The 14,951-nt window shown below is 52.8% G+C and overlaps 6 protein-coding genes across 6 annotated transcripts; 4 read left to right on the forward strand and 2 right to left on the reverse strand.

Moving 5' to 3' along the window:
- Window positions 1-619: 619 nt before the first annotated feature.
- GUITHDRAFT_113828 (hypothetical protein) lies at window positions 620-2,405 on the forward strand (the record flags this gene model as incomplete). Its single annotated transcript, XM_005827014.1, has 12 exons — window positions 620-827; window positions 883-1,025; window positions 1,227-1,295; window positions 1,395-1,432; window positions 1,488-1,525; window positions 1,573-1,604; window positions 1,655-1,705; window positions 1,756-1,800; window positions 1,849-1,896; window positions 2,070-2,141; window positions 2,187-2,276; window positions 2,325-2,405. 12 exons carry the CDS (start codon window positions 620-622, stop codon window positions 2,403-2,405), a joined length of 915 nt encoding a protein of 304 aa, XP_005827071.1.
- Window positions 2,406-3,085: 680 nt separating this feature from the next.
- GUITHDRAFT_75848 (hypothetical protein) lies at window positions 3,086-3,705 on the reverse strand (the record flags this gene model as incomplete). Its single annotated transcript, XM_005827015.1, has 4 exons — window positions 3,086-3,229; window positions 3,278-3,493; window positions 3,542-3,600; window positions 3,645-3,705. Coding segments are annotated over 4 exons (480 nt in total), but the record flags the coding sequence as incomplete, so codon positions are not given.
- Window positions 3,706-5,570: 1,865 nt separating this feature from the next.
- Window positions 5,571-5,885, forward strand: GUITHDRAFT_143040 (hypothetical protein; the record flags this gene model as incomplete). The annotated part of the gene is made up of 1 exon (XM_005827016.1): window positions 5,571-5,885. The coding sequence occupies one exon, from the start codon at window positions 5,571-5,573 to the stop codon at window positions 5,883-5,885; it is 315 nt and encodes a 104-aa protein (XP_005827073.1).
- Window positions 5,886-6,993: 1,108 nt separating this feature from the next.
- Window positions 6,994-9,576, forward strand: GUITHDRAFT_164774 (hypothetical protein; the record flags this gene model as incomplete). Its single annotated transcript, XM_005827017.1, has 6 exons — window positions 6,994-7,565; window positions 7,609-7,736; window positions 7,785-7,846; window positions 7,895-8,367; window positions 8,435-8,579; window positions 8,712-9,576. The coding sequence occupies 6 exons, from the start codon at window positions 6,994-6,996 to the stop codon at window positions 9,183-9,185; spliced, it is 1,854 nt and encodes a 617-aa protein (XP_005827074.1). The 3' UTR covers window positions 9,186-9,576.
- A 98-nt stretch (window positions 9,577-9,674) lies between these two features.
- On the reverse strand, window positions 9,675-11,562 carry GUITHDRAFT_143042 (hypothetical protein; the record flags this gene model as incomplete). The annotated part of the gene is made up of 9 exons (XM_005827018.1): window positions 9,675-9,876; window positions 9,924-10,001; window positions 10,048-10,097; window positions 10,206-10,268; window positions 10,319-10,378; window positions 10,430-10,491; window positions 10,716-10,867; window positions 10,912-10,985; window positions 11,035-11,562. The coding sequence occupies 9 exons, from the start codon at window positions 11,560-11,562 to the stop codon at window positions 9,675-9,677; spliced, it is 1,269 nt and encodes a 422-aa protein (XP_005827075.1).
- A 1,214-nt stretch (window positions 11,563-12,776) lies between these two features.
- On the forward strand, window positions 12,777-14,916 carry GUITHDRAFT_154238 (hypothetical protein; the record flags this gene model as incomplete). The annotated part of the gene is made up of 12 exons (XM_005827019.1): window positions 12,777-12,859; window positions 12,909-12,978; window positions 13,029-13,097; window positions 13,252-13,278; window positions 13,328-13,383; window positions 13,435-13,463; window positions 13,519-13,587; window positions 13,637-13,693; window positions 13,958-14,098; window positions 14,406-14,439; window positions 14,488-14,538; window positions 14,584-14,916. Coding segments are annotated over exons 1-9 (434 nt in total), but the record flags the coding sequence as incomplete, so codon positions are not given.
- Between the last annotated feature and the right edge of the window lie 35 nt (window positions 14,917-14,951).

Below are 14,951 nucleotides of genomic sequence, written 5' to 3' on the forward strand. Positions count from 1 at the left end.
TCTTCCTCTCCTCTCCCTCTCCTCCTCACGATCCCTGGATTCGTATCCCTACCATACAAGGGATCCGATCTGGGGGTTGTAATTGAGGGTAGGGTGGTTGTTGGCTTACGTTTCGAGGGTGGTATGGACGAATGACCCCTTCATTCATCTGACTATCTGTGCTCTGAAATAGGGAGGGGTGATGTCATTCGAGGTAATCGGATCAATGTATGGGGTGGGGTACTCTGCCAGTGGTAGGTATAAGAACAATGGAGGCGGCGAGAGAGGAAAGAATGGAGTGCAGGAAACAATAATGTAGAGGAGGCGAGGAGGCGCAGGACGACGCAATTCAGATGGGTAGGAAGGAGAAGCTATGAAAGTCATGGTAGAAGGTGGAAGAAAGGCAAAACACGGTTAGGGTACAGGTAGACGACAGGCCATAGCATACAGGAAGGCAGAGGAATTGGTATTCAGCGATTGTACAGTTTAGATGGATGATAATGGAAGAGCAATGAGCACTGATGCAATGATCTACAATTATCTTTACGTGTTGGAAAGAGATTTTTTCAAGCAGAGAGGTCTTTCCCTTTGCAAAAAAAATGCTTGACTCTTGTGTATCCTCAAGGACGCCATGGCCTACATGAAACTTGTACTTCTTTCCGCCATGGCTGCCGGCGCAGAATGCTTTCTCCCTTCCCCAACCCTCGTTCAAGGGAAGGGCATCCCAGCATTGAGGGCTCAGCGCAACGTGCGGGCAAGCGAGGTGTGCATGAGCATGGAGTCTCAGGCCACCCGTCGTGAGGTACTGGCGCTGTCCTTGGCCTCCGCAGTTGCCGCCGCCATCCCCTGTGGGTCCTTCCTCCTCCTAAGGGTCTGCCGATACTGACCGTTGCTGGTCTGCAGCTAAGGCTGATGCTGCCGGTTTGGCCTTCGGGTACAGTGAGAACTTGAAGGATATGAATACCCAACTGGAGGCCTACGGGCTGTCCAAAGTTGCGAGCGTTCCTGGAGGTTTCAAGCCCCTGATGCAGACGATCGGAGGGTCGGTAAGACGAAGAAGAGAGCAGAGAGAGGAGAGAGGGGTTGCTTTGGAGAAACAGTCTGAAGGGAATAGGAGAAGACCGGAGAACCAAGAGTGAGGGAGAGTTACGTTAGAGAGTGAGGTGGGGTCGATGAGGGGCATATTGGGACGTACACGATAGTGACAATACAGCATATTTCACCTGACGAGCTGCTCAACTTCTCAGGTTGCTGCTAACATCGACGGCTCGAAGATCATGGACTCGATCGGATCCAAGGTCAGCGTCGGGCTCAAGGTGATAGGACTGGAGCGGAGATTTGGCAATCTGAAAACATCTTCCCTCTTTCAATATCCTTTCTCCTGTCTGCTCTGAGTCTGAAAGGTTCCTTTGCAGTCGGGCGAGCGTGTCCTGGTGCTCTTCAACTATCCTGGGTACCAGATTCCCAGCTGCGCGTTGACTGCGAGTTCTCATCCTCTTTTCTTCAAGGTCCTGGATTGTCTCTCTTCCCATCAGCACTACCAACGGTATGTCACTGACAAGCAGCCGTGTTGTTCTGAACCTGTGGATGAAGGTGAGAGTGGAACAGTCTCGGCCGGCAACTACGTGAGATGTTGAGGTGGACGACAAGAGCTTGCTTGAAGGGTTCGAAACAGGTCAAGGGAGACAGTGCTGCCGTGTCTGCCACCATCTTGGAGTCTGGGAAGGTTCGCCGGATTTGTTTGATGCCATCCATGGTCCTCAATGTGTCATACAGATCGTGGAGCAGGGCACGGAATTTTTCGAGAAGCTCTTGACTCAGGTACCGTTGACTGGTGATCAGCAGACAAAGAATGAGGGACGATGGCAGACTGTGAGCAACAATGGATGGCAAGGCTTCAAGGTCATCAAGAAGAAGGTGTGTAGTGGCTCGATCGGCCTTTTGGCATTGTTGCGCTCGCCTTCGCTGCCACTCGTATCCTTGACTAACTGATACACGGCCCTCCCTCCTGTCTCTCCTCCGCCAGCTACCTCCATCTCTGCATTCCCTTTCTCTTCCTCTATGTTTACCTTACTCTTCATCTCATGCAGGCCAGCGAGCCTATCGATGGGAACGAGGCTGTTGACATTGAGTACCGCTACGATCTCATCACCAGCGGGCCTGTGCGGCTTCAATCTCGAGGATGTCCTCAGCTGACTGTCTGTCAGGTCGTCGGCAGGCACGGCTTCGCCAAGCTTGTGGGGTTGGGAACCACTGTGGTTGCTCTCGGGGCGACATCAGCTGACACTCGCTTCAAGGTTTGAGTCTTCGGACCTGTCTTACTCGTAGCTCATGGGATCACGCAGAATCTCAAGGATGATCTCAAGACGACTACTGACTCCTTCCGGGTCCACATCGTCAAGCAGGAGTTCGAGAAAGCACGATGAGCTGCTTGCTTGCAGACAAGGCGAGGAAGGTTGGACCAGTCAGGCATGCATGAGTCACCTAGAGACCGTTGGACACGGAGTGATCTGCTCGTTTAGTTTCTCAACAAGCGCTCTCTACATCTTCCCGTCTCTAATGACACATTCTATCATACATCTGCGTAAGCTCGTTTCCTTCCCGATTGGTTCGGCTCTTCTTGTTCAACACAAGTCAGCGATTGTCCTGGAGGGCATGCAGCATTGTAAACCTGAGATGATGCTCCGTGTGAAAATCTCATCATCTGACCGCTCTTCCTCGCTATCCGCTATCACTTCTTCTTCCTCCAAGGGTGTCATGAGCTTGTTGTCCTATGATTGCAAACAACTCACATGCTTTCCCGAGCTGCTGGGCTTCTGGGCCGTTGGATCTTTGGTTGGTTTTGTTGCTCCCCACATTTGTGCGATCTCCTCTTCGTTATCATCCGATTCTTCCTCTTCATCCTCTCCTTGCTGGTACACAAAAACGCTCTTTCAGCTCACGTTCTTGCAACATGATTGACGGACATGCTTGCTACCTGCTGCTTTTGCTCTTCGTTCCCGGCCTTAATTTCAACCCCGCGGTTCTCCTGGGTCAAGCTGGAATCAGTGCGACAGCTCCACTGCCTGGGTTACCTTAGCTTCTTCGTGAGAGTCCCATGACTTGCTCAGCGTGACGTTTCCTCGATCAACAGCCTGACAGCGACATTGAGGTCGTAAAGAACAACGATCCTCCTTACACTCACATGCTTCTTGGTACTCTCCCGCGCCTTTGCCTCGAATCGCAGCCTGTTTTGCTTGTACTCTTGGGTCTAACGGCAATCAGCTCATATCATCATCTCGTGCTAGTCAAGACTCACGATCTCGGGCATGAGGCCGTCATCTGGATTGGGTTCTGAAATCAGCAGCTGAATGCTTGTCAGCACTGTACTAAGGTTCAATGCTGGCTTCCACTGTCCTTTGGGCGGCATGTTCAAGATGTCAAGACAGATTCTTCCGCCTGAGTCTATGTTCGGGTGATAGATGGGGGTCATGAAGCGAACTTTGGGGGGCTCGAACGGGTATCTATCAGGCACCTGAAGGCAGTTTCGTGATGGGGTACAGAAGAGGAGGGATGTGTTTACGCTGATCTCCAACTTGAATGCACCTCCTTCATAAGGGGTTCCGGCAGGTCCTTGAACAACTTGTAGCACTTCAGCTGTCGAGCACAAGGAAGTAGCTTTGCACCTGCTTCGAGAAGATGAATCTGCTCCCCTCTCGGCCACGCCGAGATCCCTGGAGGAGGCTCAATCTCCTGGAGGCAGAGTAGAAGTCAATCAACAGCTCGTCTCGTGCAATCTAAAATTCTTTCTCTTCCTCCTCCTCACCAGCTGCTTCATCTCTTTTGCCATTCTCGCTGTCCATGCCGACGATCTGCCGCCCTTACCCGCCATCTCGCCCCTCAAGCGCACAAGGCGAGCGATCAGAACAACCCGCCTCAGATTGACTTCTTTAGTTACTGGTTAGTTGTCGAACGGCGGCGGGCCTGCCAGTCAGTGCCGGCCTTTCGAGGCTTCCGAGCGAACCGGGCCCGGGGCCCGCCGGTGCCGGACCTGGCTCCGACTCGGAGCAAACCGACATTGCCAGTTGCACATTGAAGCTGATTGGCAAAGTCAGCTTGCCGTACTGAGTTTAAGTTAACTTTGAGTAAAGAAGTGTCTTGCAGTTGGCTATCCGGAACTCGTAGGGTTGCAATTCAGTTTACTACAGTGCTGTACGGTACCTGAAGGTCGATGACTTCAAGTTGCCGCCTTCTTCGGACCGGGTGGTTCAGCCCACAATCTAGGGGTCGCCCGGTGGCCCTGAGAGTCATCAGCCCTCTGGTTTCCGTCTTCCGCCTGTCTCGTCCTCCACTCCTGCCCCTGCCATGGCGTCGGCCAGCTCTCTCCAGCCCCCCCTCAAGCCCCTCCTCTCCCCTCACGCCTCGAGCCTCCTCTTCCCTGATGGCCAAGATCAGGGCTCCGCACAGGATGATGTCAGGCGTCTTGATACAGCTCCCTCGCTCAACCATCGATCCTCGGCGGTTCGTACTGAGCAGTATGCTGGAGCAGTGAGCCTGCGGAGCATACATGTGCTGAGCGACTTCGAGCCAGCTGTCAAGCACAGCCACGCAATCGTCTGTGTCAGCGACGGCCAAGATCTGCTACGAAACGTCCGGTCCTGCATGCTCCGCCACGCGTAGCCGTGCCTTGTAACCGCAGAGGAGGTCATGGTAGTCTGCACTTGAACGATGGGAGCAAGGGTGTGATTGCCATGGTACGGCGGAGCTAGACGTGGGCCATTTTCGGGTTCAGTCAGGACGTCATTCGTCATGGTGCGTGGAAGGGTCCGACGGGGCTCGTGACATGTTGAAGCAAGGAGGCAACACAGAGTCTTTCGTAGTTGCGTCTGGGGTATTGTTTCTCTTTCTCTTTCTTATCTCGAATGTACATACACACTCAAAGTTCAAAAGTGTCTAGTCGAATGCATCAAGTCGTTGTTGGCCTTGTTCCATGCCCTCGCCGGTCATTCGGACAGAGCGGTAGTTGAGATGCTTTACCAGCCTCGGCTCACTCACAGGCAGTGATCCGATGATCTGACGGCTTACAACTGTTCCAAAGGCAGCGCAAGGAGTTGGAGCTATACCTCTCACGGGCAATATACTTACATCGAGATTACAGAAGCTACTCAGCCACCAGACCGATACTCCTCACGCTCTCGCGACTTCCATTGATTTCTTGCTTCGTCTCATTTGTTCTGCACATCGGCCGAGTTCAGTAAGATGTGTAGCTCAGAACAGTGAGCAAATCAATGAGTCACAGTGAGCAAATCAATGAGTCAAATCCGATTGTATCTGTCTGTAACAATAAGCGTCAACCACAACATAAAATCTCGTGAAAGTTGTGTTCAAGTTTGCTCCAGTCATGAAGTCAAACTTTCCGTGAACAGACGGAGCCTCCGGTTGTCGCTCACGGGAAGTCAATTCGGCAAACGAAAAGAAGCGATTTGGATGGCGTAAATATATTTGTGTCACACCCGTTGGAAGAGGTCGCGTTCTGCCAAAGCGACTGATTTTCCAGCGACTTTTTCGGCCTAGTAGTGTCCTTCGTACCGCGCTGCCCGCCTGCCCCTGCCATGGCGTCGGCCAGCTCTCTCCAGCCCCCCCTCAAGTCCCTCCTCTCCTCTCACGCCTCGAGCCTCCTCTTCCCTGATGGCCAAGATCAGGGCTCCGCACAGGATGATGTCAGGCGTCTTGATACAGCTCCCTCGCTCAACCATCGATCCTCGGCGGTTCGTACTGAGCAGTATGCTGGAGCAGTGAGCCTGCGGAGCATACATGTGCTGAGCGACTTCGAGCCAGCTGTCAAGCACAGCCATGCAATCGTCTGTGTCAGCGACGGCCAAGATCTGCTACGAAACGTCCGGTCCTGCATGCTCCGCCACGCGTAGTCTGTGAAAGAACGGCGGGTTGAACTTCGGAAAGCCTGGGAGGAGATAAGCCTCAGAGAGCAGAAGAAGGCCAGGACGTCATTCGTCATTACAGTCATGATGCCTCGAGTCTGCGTGTGATGTCGAGGTCCACGAGTCACCCCGCGCAAACTTTGAGTAGTGGAGCTTTCGGCCGCCAACCTTCTTGGGATCGGTCAGCTGGAGTCACAAGTTCAGTGCCCTGCTGTTCGAAAGTTCTTCGGTTTTAAACGGTTCACTGTGCAATCGTTTTTCTATCTGTTTGCTTAGTCTCCTTCCTGTTTTGTTATCACAAACCGTTTTGATACGTGATGATTGGCTAATTCAAAGCCAGGCTGCCCGGGTTCCGGTTTCCCGGGTCACCCCGAGCAGTGCTGGTTCTTTTCGGGCTTGTGTTTTGTGTGTGTTTGTGCAGCTTCTCGCTGTTCGCTGTGCGCCAGGAGTGTATCACAGTGTCGGATTTACTGGCAGAAGGTAAAAAGTGCCTCAAGCAAAACAAAGCGGAACAAGCTAAACCTCCTCCGGGTAGCACCACTTCCACTCTGTGTCAGAGTCGGCCATGGTCCGAGTGACTGTGTGTGATGGTGTCACCGTGACTCAGGCTCAGTGAGTCCCGGAGTCGGTTTGCCAGGCGGCAGTACTGAGCTGTCGGACTCTGTGCCTGACTCGGAGGCTCAGCGGCCGCCGGGCTCGCCTCAGTGACCATGACTACTACATCGCCGCGGCTCAACTTGACCTTGGAGTTACAATCAACTTAGTTGCAATTAGCCTGCTACAGCCTGGGCTCGCTGCGGAACCGTAAGCCGCTAGTGATCCCCCGGCCGCGCCGCGCATTGAATGACGGCTAGTAGTCACTGAGTCAAGTTTGACTAGCTTGGAGGGCCCGCCTCCGAGGAAAGGGGCTCACAGTGCCTGGCCAGGGAGTCCGAGGGCCCGGCGCGTGTGTTATATCCAGAGGGTAGTGTCAAATAGGGGGTAGGGGTAATACCATGAGGGGTGTATGCAATAGTGGATCTATGATAAAAGGTCTGGTAGGGTGATACCAATGCATTGGATGCAAGGTAAGTGGTGATAGGGGGTCCGAGGAATCATGCCGTGGTTGTTCCTTGCTACTGCGATCCTGTTGCTGTGGGGAGGGGGAGGAGGAGGAGGAGGAGGAGGAGGGGGAGGAGGGGGAGGAGGGGGATTGTGCTTGGCAATTTCAATTGGAAGATCAACGTCAACGGGAAGTTTGCCTGGGGGGATGCGATGGGTTACAGACCGGCATGGTTTCCCAGTGCTCAAGACAGGATCGGACCTGTTCCTCTCAGAGAAGGAGATAGCGCATAAGAACGCTGTGAAGAAGATTTCTGCCGAGTTGAGTGTATCCCTACTTGAGAGAACTGAACCGGGAGGATATGCCCTGAAGAAAGGAACTTCGTCTTCGAATCAAGTTCACGACTCTAGTTACAAGAAGGCACAGTCGAAACCGATCGATCTCTCCTCCTTCAACTCCATCTTGCGCGTAGACGTCGAGAGCATGATCGTGAGGGCCGAGCCTCTTGTCAACATGGAGGAACTCGTGCAAGCCACGCTGTCGCGCGGGCTTCTTCCTAAGGTTCTTCCCGAGTTCAAGCACATCACTGTAGGTGGGGCCATCATGGGGGCAGCTCTAGAGAGCAGGTGACGATTAATCTTCTAGGGCCCTGCTGACCGTCTCTCTCAGCTCACACCGGCACGGGCAGTTTCTGGACATCTGCAACTCAGTCGAGCTGCTGTTGGGGGACGGGAGCGTGATCCTATGTAGCGCCACTCATAACGAGGACTTGTTCAATGCTCTGAGCGGGTCGTACGGTATGCTCCAACTTGTCCTCCCTCCTGCACACGTTGAAAGGTTGGCAGGAACGTTGGGCGTTCTCTTGTCGGCCTCTATCTCTTGTGTGCCGGCCACACAGTACATCAAGGTAAACCATCACTATGAAGAAAGGAGGGGAACTTGACATGTTCTGCAGATGAGCTATACCCTGCTGCCCACCATAGACAAGGCGATTCAGACCATGGAGAGACTGTGCGGTCCTTCATCCGAGCACGAGTTCATCGATGGCGTTCAGCTCGCCAACTCCAAGCACGCCATCGTCGTCGTTGCTGACTTCTATCAAGCCCCGTTCCTGCAGCAGACGGATTCGGCGAACATTAAGGCGGCCGATCGCCCTGCCAGCGTGACGAGCGGCTTTAAGGATGAGCCCTCTCCGAAGAAGTGCAAGGTCCTCTCCCTGGGAAGGCCATGGAACCTGTGGTTCTACGAGCACTTGAGCCGGGTAGCAGAGAAATTGAGGAGGAAACATCCGGATCTGATGAAAAGGAGCGATTTCCACATAGAGGGCGACTTCTTCGAGATAGTCAAAACGGAAGACTATCTCTTTCGCTACGACTACGGCGCCTTCTGGATGGCACGGCCGATGACGTGGGGGGCAAAGAGCACCAGGTAAGATGTGACGAGCCTTGTTTGTCCTGTGTTGATGCTCTTGTCATTCTGATTGCGTTGACAACAGGCTTAATCTGGTGACCTCTACTTTGTTTCTGATGACAAGTCCATGGCTGAGAATGTTCACGGGGTGGATGTTCTCAACGAGGATCCTTTTCTCCTTGCTCAGACTCGCCTCAAGATCCGCAATTGCGTCAAAGATGATCATTCTGGTATCAAATTCCTCCCAAGTTTGCAGTCACCCTTCAAGTCTCCATCTCTTGCTCACACTTCGCTCATTTCTCTACACGCCCTTCTTCTCCCTCTCTTCCACCCTTCCCGTGCAAATTGTGACGTCTTCACAGGATGCATACATGCCCATCAGGAGCGCCGCGACGCTCGTGCAGGAAGTTCGGTCCAAGGTTCCCATCAGCACCCCGATCTGGCTTTGCCCCGTCAAACCCTCATCAGCAGCCCAGCTGCTCTCTCCCCATGGGCACGTGAAATCGCTGGTGGTGAACGTGGGGATCTACGGGCGGGTGTGCGATGGCAGAGGCTCGTTCTACACCAAGTTCCTGGAGGCTCAGATTGCGAAGCTAGGGGGAAGGAAAATGCTCTATTCGCAAAATTTCTACAGCGAGAATGAGTTCTGGGGAAGAGAAGCGCCGTGGAAGAAGACGATGCCTTCGGAGAGCGAGTACAACCAGCTGAGGAAGAAATACGCAGCAGAAGGTGTGTTTCCCAACCTCTTCGTCAAAGTCTGCGAGGCCGCGCGGCCACCCGAGCAAGCGACGTTCAGAAATCGACTCTCCAACTTTCTCTCCAACCTGCTTCTCTAGTGACTCTCTGGATCATCTGCTCTTCTTCTTTGCTTTCTTCTTGTTCTTGGCATCGTTCGTATTGCCCATCCCCATCCCCAGGCCCTGGCCTCTCTCTACCGGCTTCTCCGCTTTGCTTCCTCCACCAGAAGGGATTGGCTGATTTGCCGACCACAGCGCGAGCTCCTCCATAGCGAGCTTGAACTCGTCCAAGTACGGCTGAGCTCGTTCAACAGGATGGGAGATCTCTCGGATTTGATAGGTTGCGTCTGCATACACCTTCCGCTCGATCGCCATGATCCTGTGATGATGGAGAATGTACCGATGGGCTACAGCTTGCAGGTCAAGCTCGTCAACGAGACTGTCTTCGTTAAAGTTTGCCCATCGCTGAGGCTCGGCCTGCAGCATCCTTCTTGCTAACTCTTGTGCAATATGCCTGCATAGTAGATCCGAGGATTCTGTAATTTACACGTTCAGTGTCTCTCCCGCCGATTAAAATTTGTTAAACTCTCATCCCTTACCTTCTTTCGAGCCATCCGTGAGGGACAGGATGGGAAGGGACGAGAAGCCAAGAGGAAGAGGAGCATGGAGCGAGAGCCACTGGTCACGTTCCAGCTTGTTGACGTCAAAACTTCCTTCGATCAGCACTGGGAGCTTCTTTCTCGACAGAGCAGACGCGCGCATGCACGCGAAGTTCAGATCCCAGACGTGCCTGAGAAGCTCGTCAGTCTCGCTGCTCGTCTCCTCGCAAGAGTTCACGTGTCAACGCCCAGCGTGAGGTGGATGGACTCCTCCTTCGTCTTCACTCCGTTGACAGTGTCGGTCACGTGCGGGTATCTGCCGCAAGACGTCAGGAGAAGGGGAACTTGTGGGTTATGCACACCCAGCTGGGACATAGAGCATCTGCCCTGGCTCTAGGACGACATCAAGGAGCTGTAAAGATGAGCTGTATCAGAAGATATAGAATCTTCTTTCTCCTCATTTGCACTCCCCCCCTCCTTCATCCCATCCAACACTTCTTGGAGGCCCAAGGCAGCATACCGGCTCCTCGAGCTCTTCGAACGTCAAGACGTCATTTCCCTTTCCGCGCGTGAAAGGATCTTGCTGTCAAAAGCTTCCTCCTCAACACAAGTACAAGTGGAGGCATGACGTACCATCACTTTGTTTGCGGGATGAGGAGGCATGTATATCCTCCACCTCTTGCTACCCTGTGCCTGCAAACCGCAGGGAGTGAGGCTTATGAATGATGGAACAGAGGTCTCTACTTGGATCGCAATCACGTCTTGCTTGTCCGTATGCAGAGGTGCGGAGGAAGGCTTGAGGGACTCTGTCATGTAGATGTTCAGCCATATTGGCAGCTACGGGGAGGCAGTTAGGATCTTCCAGGCGCATCGCCATCAACTCCAGCAAGGTACGACCTGGAAAGCATTCAACAAGGCTGTGCAGATAGAAGCGAGCCGAGGCATGAAGAAGCTGGAAGGAGCTCGTCAGTCCTTCTTCGTCGATCTTAACGCAAGGATAACAACCCAGCACTGTTGAGGGACACTGTACCCTTCTGCATCTGCTCCTTGATACTGTCGAAGTCCAAGGGCGCCATGTTGTTTGCATCGTTCATCTCCGGTCCAAACTTCGACATCATCCACCCGCCATTCTCCAATGTCAGGACAGCCGTCCCGGCATACGTTGCTGGATAGAAACTGTCTCTGCATGTCAGCATCATGGAGACAGCACGGTAAGAGTTTCTCACGTGCACTGTGTCTCAAGATCGCTCATGCTGAAGCATTCTTTTGCAAAAGGGATCACCGCATCGAACTTGAAGGGCTGAAAACCAATGAACATCCTGGTATACCCTTCCAGAAGTGGAAATTACCTTCTTAGACCAATACTCCGAGATGAATTCTTCGTTCTTAGCGAGGTTGCGGAACAGTTCATTCCAGGGATTCATGGCCACATTGCTTGTACAAAGCTCCTCAAGATAATCAAGCTGGTCCTCATGCTTTCCGTCTGACTGCACCTCCCTCCCGATCTTCCGCTCCAGGTCAGCGAGCGTTTGGCGATCTCCTTCCTTCAAGTTGGTAGCCCTGCGAGCGATCAAACACCTCTGGGCCACACCTGGGACAGCAAATCCGAGTTCATCACGGTATGCTGTCCTTCGAGCTGCTCGAATGAGTCCTGCTCTTCCCCCACACGCAGATTGACCTCGACCACGACAGTCCTTGCGATCACCAGCATTGGGCATGATGGCGAAGCCTAAGAGGTCGCGAGACGGACTGAGAGGAGATGACTTGGAAGAGGAAACACAAGGGAAAAGCGAAGGAGAGGAGGAGGAGGAGGATGTTTGAAGGAGGAGGAGGAGGAGGAGGAGGCCTCCAAATGGAAACATAGCGGCCGGCTGCATTGGGAGATGGGAAGTGGAGGGGGTCCGTATTGTGATTCTGGTGGGTAGGGTTCAATTGGTGGGTGGGGAGATACCCAACAGAGGGTGGGGGTATAAAATACTTTCAATTCACCGGTATATTGCAGAGCAATTTGGTACTAAAATGGGGGGTTACTCAGAAATTGGGTGGGTAAAAATAATGAGGGGTGGTCATTTATCCCCTCAACTTGTGTTTCCATAGGGGTACTCAGACGAGTGAACTCTCAGCGGGGGTGGGTAAGTGTCGTGACCCACCCTCATGTTCCATGGAAGATTCCAGGAAACCACTAGGGTGGGGTATACAAATGGGTTGTTCCGCAGGGTGGGTTATACCTGACAATTAACAGTACCGGTACTAATTATATAAGAAGGAGGGGTGACCCAAAGTTTGTACGTATCGGGCTATACAAGGGGTCCTAAGCAGGAATTTTCAGGGGTGTGGTAGGAATAGGGGTCCGGTCCAGAGCAAACAAAAGTGAGAGTGGGGGTAGTCACCCTACCTTGTCTTTAGAGGGGAAAATGTGGTATCGTGATGGGGTACTTCCGAGTAATCGTCGGGTACTCCACAAAGTGGTCGTCCATATCTGCGGATTCCACAGAAACGAAAGGGCAGAAAATAGGGGTGGGGAATATCAGAAGGGTCCAAGTTCATCTTCAATGTAGGGGTACTATTATCTTTATTCAGGGGTGGGGTGAATACGAGTTGGGGTGGATCATGCCCTGCTTCAGATGGGGGTAGTATAGAATGAGTCAGAGCGGCATGGTCGGAGCGAAAGGGATATTGAAGCGAGAGGAAGGAGAGGAGAGGAGAGGAGAGGAGATGATTGACTAAAGGGAGTTCAGGTTGTGAGGAGAGGTTAGATGAAGGTGTGTGCTTGAGATAATGATGTACACATGAGTGATTGATGTCTAGGAAAATCGGAAATGCAATTTTTGTCTTGGGAAGTCAGAGCTGTGGGGATAAGCGACTAGTGGCCCATGTAAGGTGGTATGGCAAACACGAAGGAAATCAGAATGATACGAGATAGTAAGAGTGAGGAATGCTCCGCAACAGAACGATGGCAATGATAGCGTATTCTCTACGCTTGTAGTCTTCACAGGCCTCATGATCAATTATGTTGCAGTACCTCTAAGCGTAAGCGATGCTCCTTATAGTTTTCCTGTCTCTGGCTAACTTGACTCCATGCTTCTCTTGCAGAAACCTCACTCTATTCGTTGGTGGGCCTTGCTCTGAGGGACTTTGACTGGACGTGAAGATGCGCCCACCCGCGGAGTCATGGTACTTCTAGCACCATGGGAGGCATACGCGACTGACGGCTGTCCTCTAGCTCCGGGCCCAACAATCAGAGTGGATTCCCACGAGCAAACAGTTTCTTCGGGTGCATCTTTCTCAAGCAGGTATGCGTCGGCGCATTCTCGGTCGGCCGGCAGCGTTATGAGACTTGCAGGGAGTTATGTGCATCTGTTACGCCCAGATGATGTCGGCAATGCTCATGTTTGTTCTTATAGCACTTCTGGTGAAAATATCTCCTCCCCCTCCCTACCTCCCTACCTCCCTCCCTCCCTCCCTCCCTCCCTACCTACCTCCCCATCCCTCCCTTCCCCCTGTGCCCCCTATCACGCACTCCCTCTTTCCCTCAAACTCAAACTGATGTCATACTTGTTCTGCAGGTGATGGCATTCATTGACGAAGAACAGGTGTGCTCTACCGTCAACCTCACTCATGATTGACCCTCCACGTTTGCAGTTCTTGAAAGCGCATTATTATACCGCGTCGAAGAGATTGTTCATGGCTTCTATGATGTAATCAATTTGAACTTGTTTCTAGTGAGATATTCATTTGGGAATGGATAGGTATGGAGCTCCGGCCTTGATCCTGATAGGTCTGAAATCGTCGTTCCTGCACCATTCGGGTGCTGATGTGTCTGAAAACATCAGGAGCGTTCTACGGTGCCGAGTTCTTCTTTGCTCTGAAATGTCTTACAAGCATACACAAGTCGGAGCCTGGTAAGCGACATGTTCGTGCCAGAGGGCAGATAACCGGTGTTCGCTGCAGATGGGATAAGATATTACTACTTGTATCAGATATGGGCCCTGTCCTTCAGCCTGGCCGGTCTCTGTCTAACTGTTTTTTTGCATTCCTCCTTGGATGCTTTCTTGCTCTGCCTCGCTGTCTCGTGCATTCATCGCTACTTTACTGCTTCCCCTCACTTAAACTGCCAAGTTCTCTCGTGGCTGTACATTCAATTTCTCACCTTGTGATCATGCTTGCGTCCTTTACACTTCTCATGCACCAATGCTCCATGACACCTGTTGCTGTTCTGTAAACTGTTCCCTCTGCTTCTTTTCCTTCCCGCCCTAACTTTGGCCTGCTCAGCTTTCTGCATGACAACCCGCTGGTCGTTCGGTGACTGCATGAACATGATCTTTGATGTGGGGCTCTGGGGTTATTTTATCTGGTGCATTTGGTCGCTGCACGAGGCGCTGATGATCGGAGGAGAGACTGCAGTCTTGGCAGGTGTGACTCCCTTCCTCCCTGACTCCCTCCCTCCCTCTCTCACTCACTCACTCACTCACTCCCTCTCTCACTCACTCCCTCCCTCTCTCACTCACTCCCTCCCTCCCTCCCTCTCTCACTCCCTCCCTTCCTCCCTCCCTCCCTCCCTCCCTCCCTCCCTCTCTCCACTCCCTCCCTTCCTCCCTCCCTCCCTCCCTCCCTCCCTCCCTCCCTCCCTCCCTCCTCTCACTCACTCACTCACTCACTCACTCACTCACTCACTTTCCCCCCCCACTCTCCCCCCTCACCTCATTACTTGTTTGCACAGGCTTCGGTCAAGCCGCTTCTCTCGAGCGGAGCGGGTGGGAAACAAGAACGCCGACTTGCAGCCCTCTGACCTCGTGCGACAGGTTGTTGAACCAAGAACAGTCGGTGGACACGTCGAATGTCCCGTCGACAAAGTGATCTCGAACCCTCATGTGTGGCAGAGCCTGACGAGGTTGCAGTTACCTCCCAGGAAGGGATGCATCACATTTCATCGAGAAGCTCTGAGGACGGCAGTGTTACACTAGTACAGCATACTGTATTTCTTCAGCACGTCACATCACTACACTTTCGTACCCACGCTAGTACGGATCGGAGGTTTTGGCCTTGTGGAAAGAGTCAATGGAGAGATTTTGAAGGCGGAAGGTCACCGGCAGTTGTCCTCATCATCCTTGGGAGGCTTGGTCTCGTTTTGACGTCGCAGAACATGTTCTGTGTGGTTGCGCAGCTGCGACAGGATGAGGAAAGAGGAGGGCAGAGGGAAGTAGCTCACAAATAAAAGTCGGATGAAATGCAGCCAGAAAGGATTCGTGCAGAAGTAGCTCACGAT

This window comes from Guillardia theta, assembly GCF_000315625.1.
Source record: "Guillardia theta CCMP2712 unplaced genomic scaffold GUITHscaffold_70, whole genome shotgun sequence".
Lineage (NCBI taxonomy): Eukaryota > Cryptophyceae > Pyrenomonadales > Geminigeraceae > Guillardia > Guillardia theta.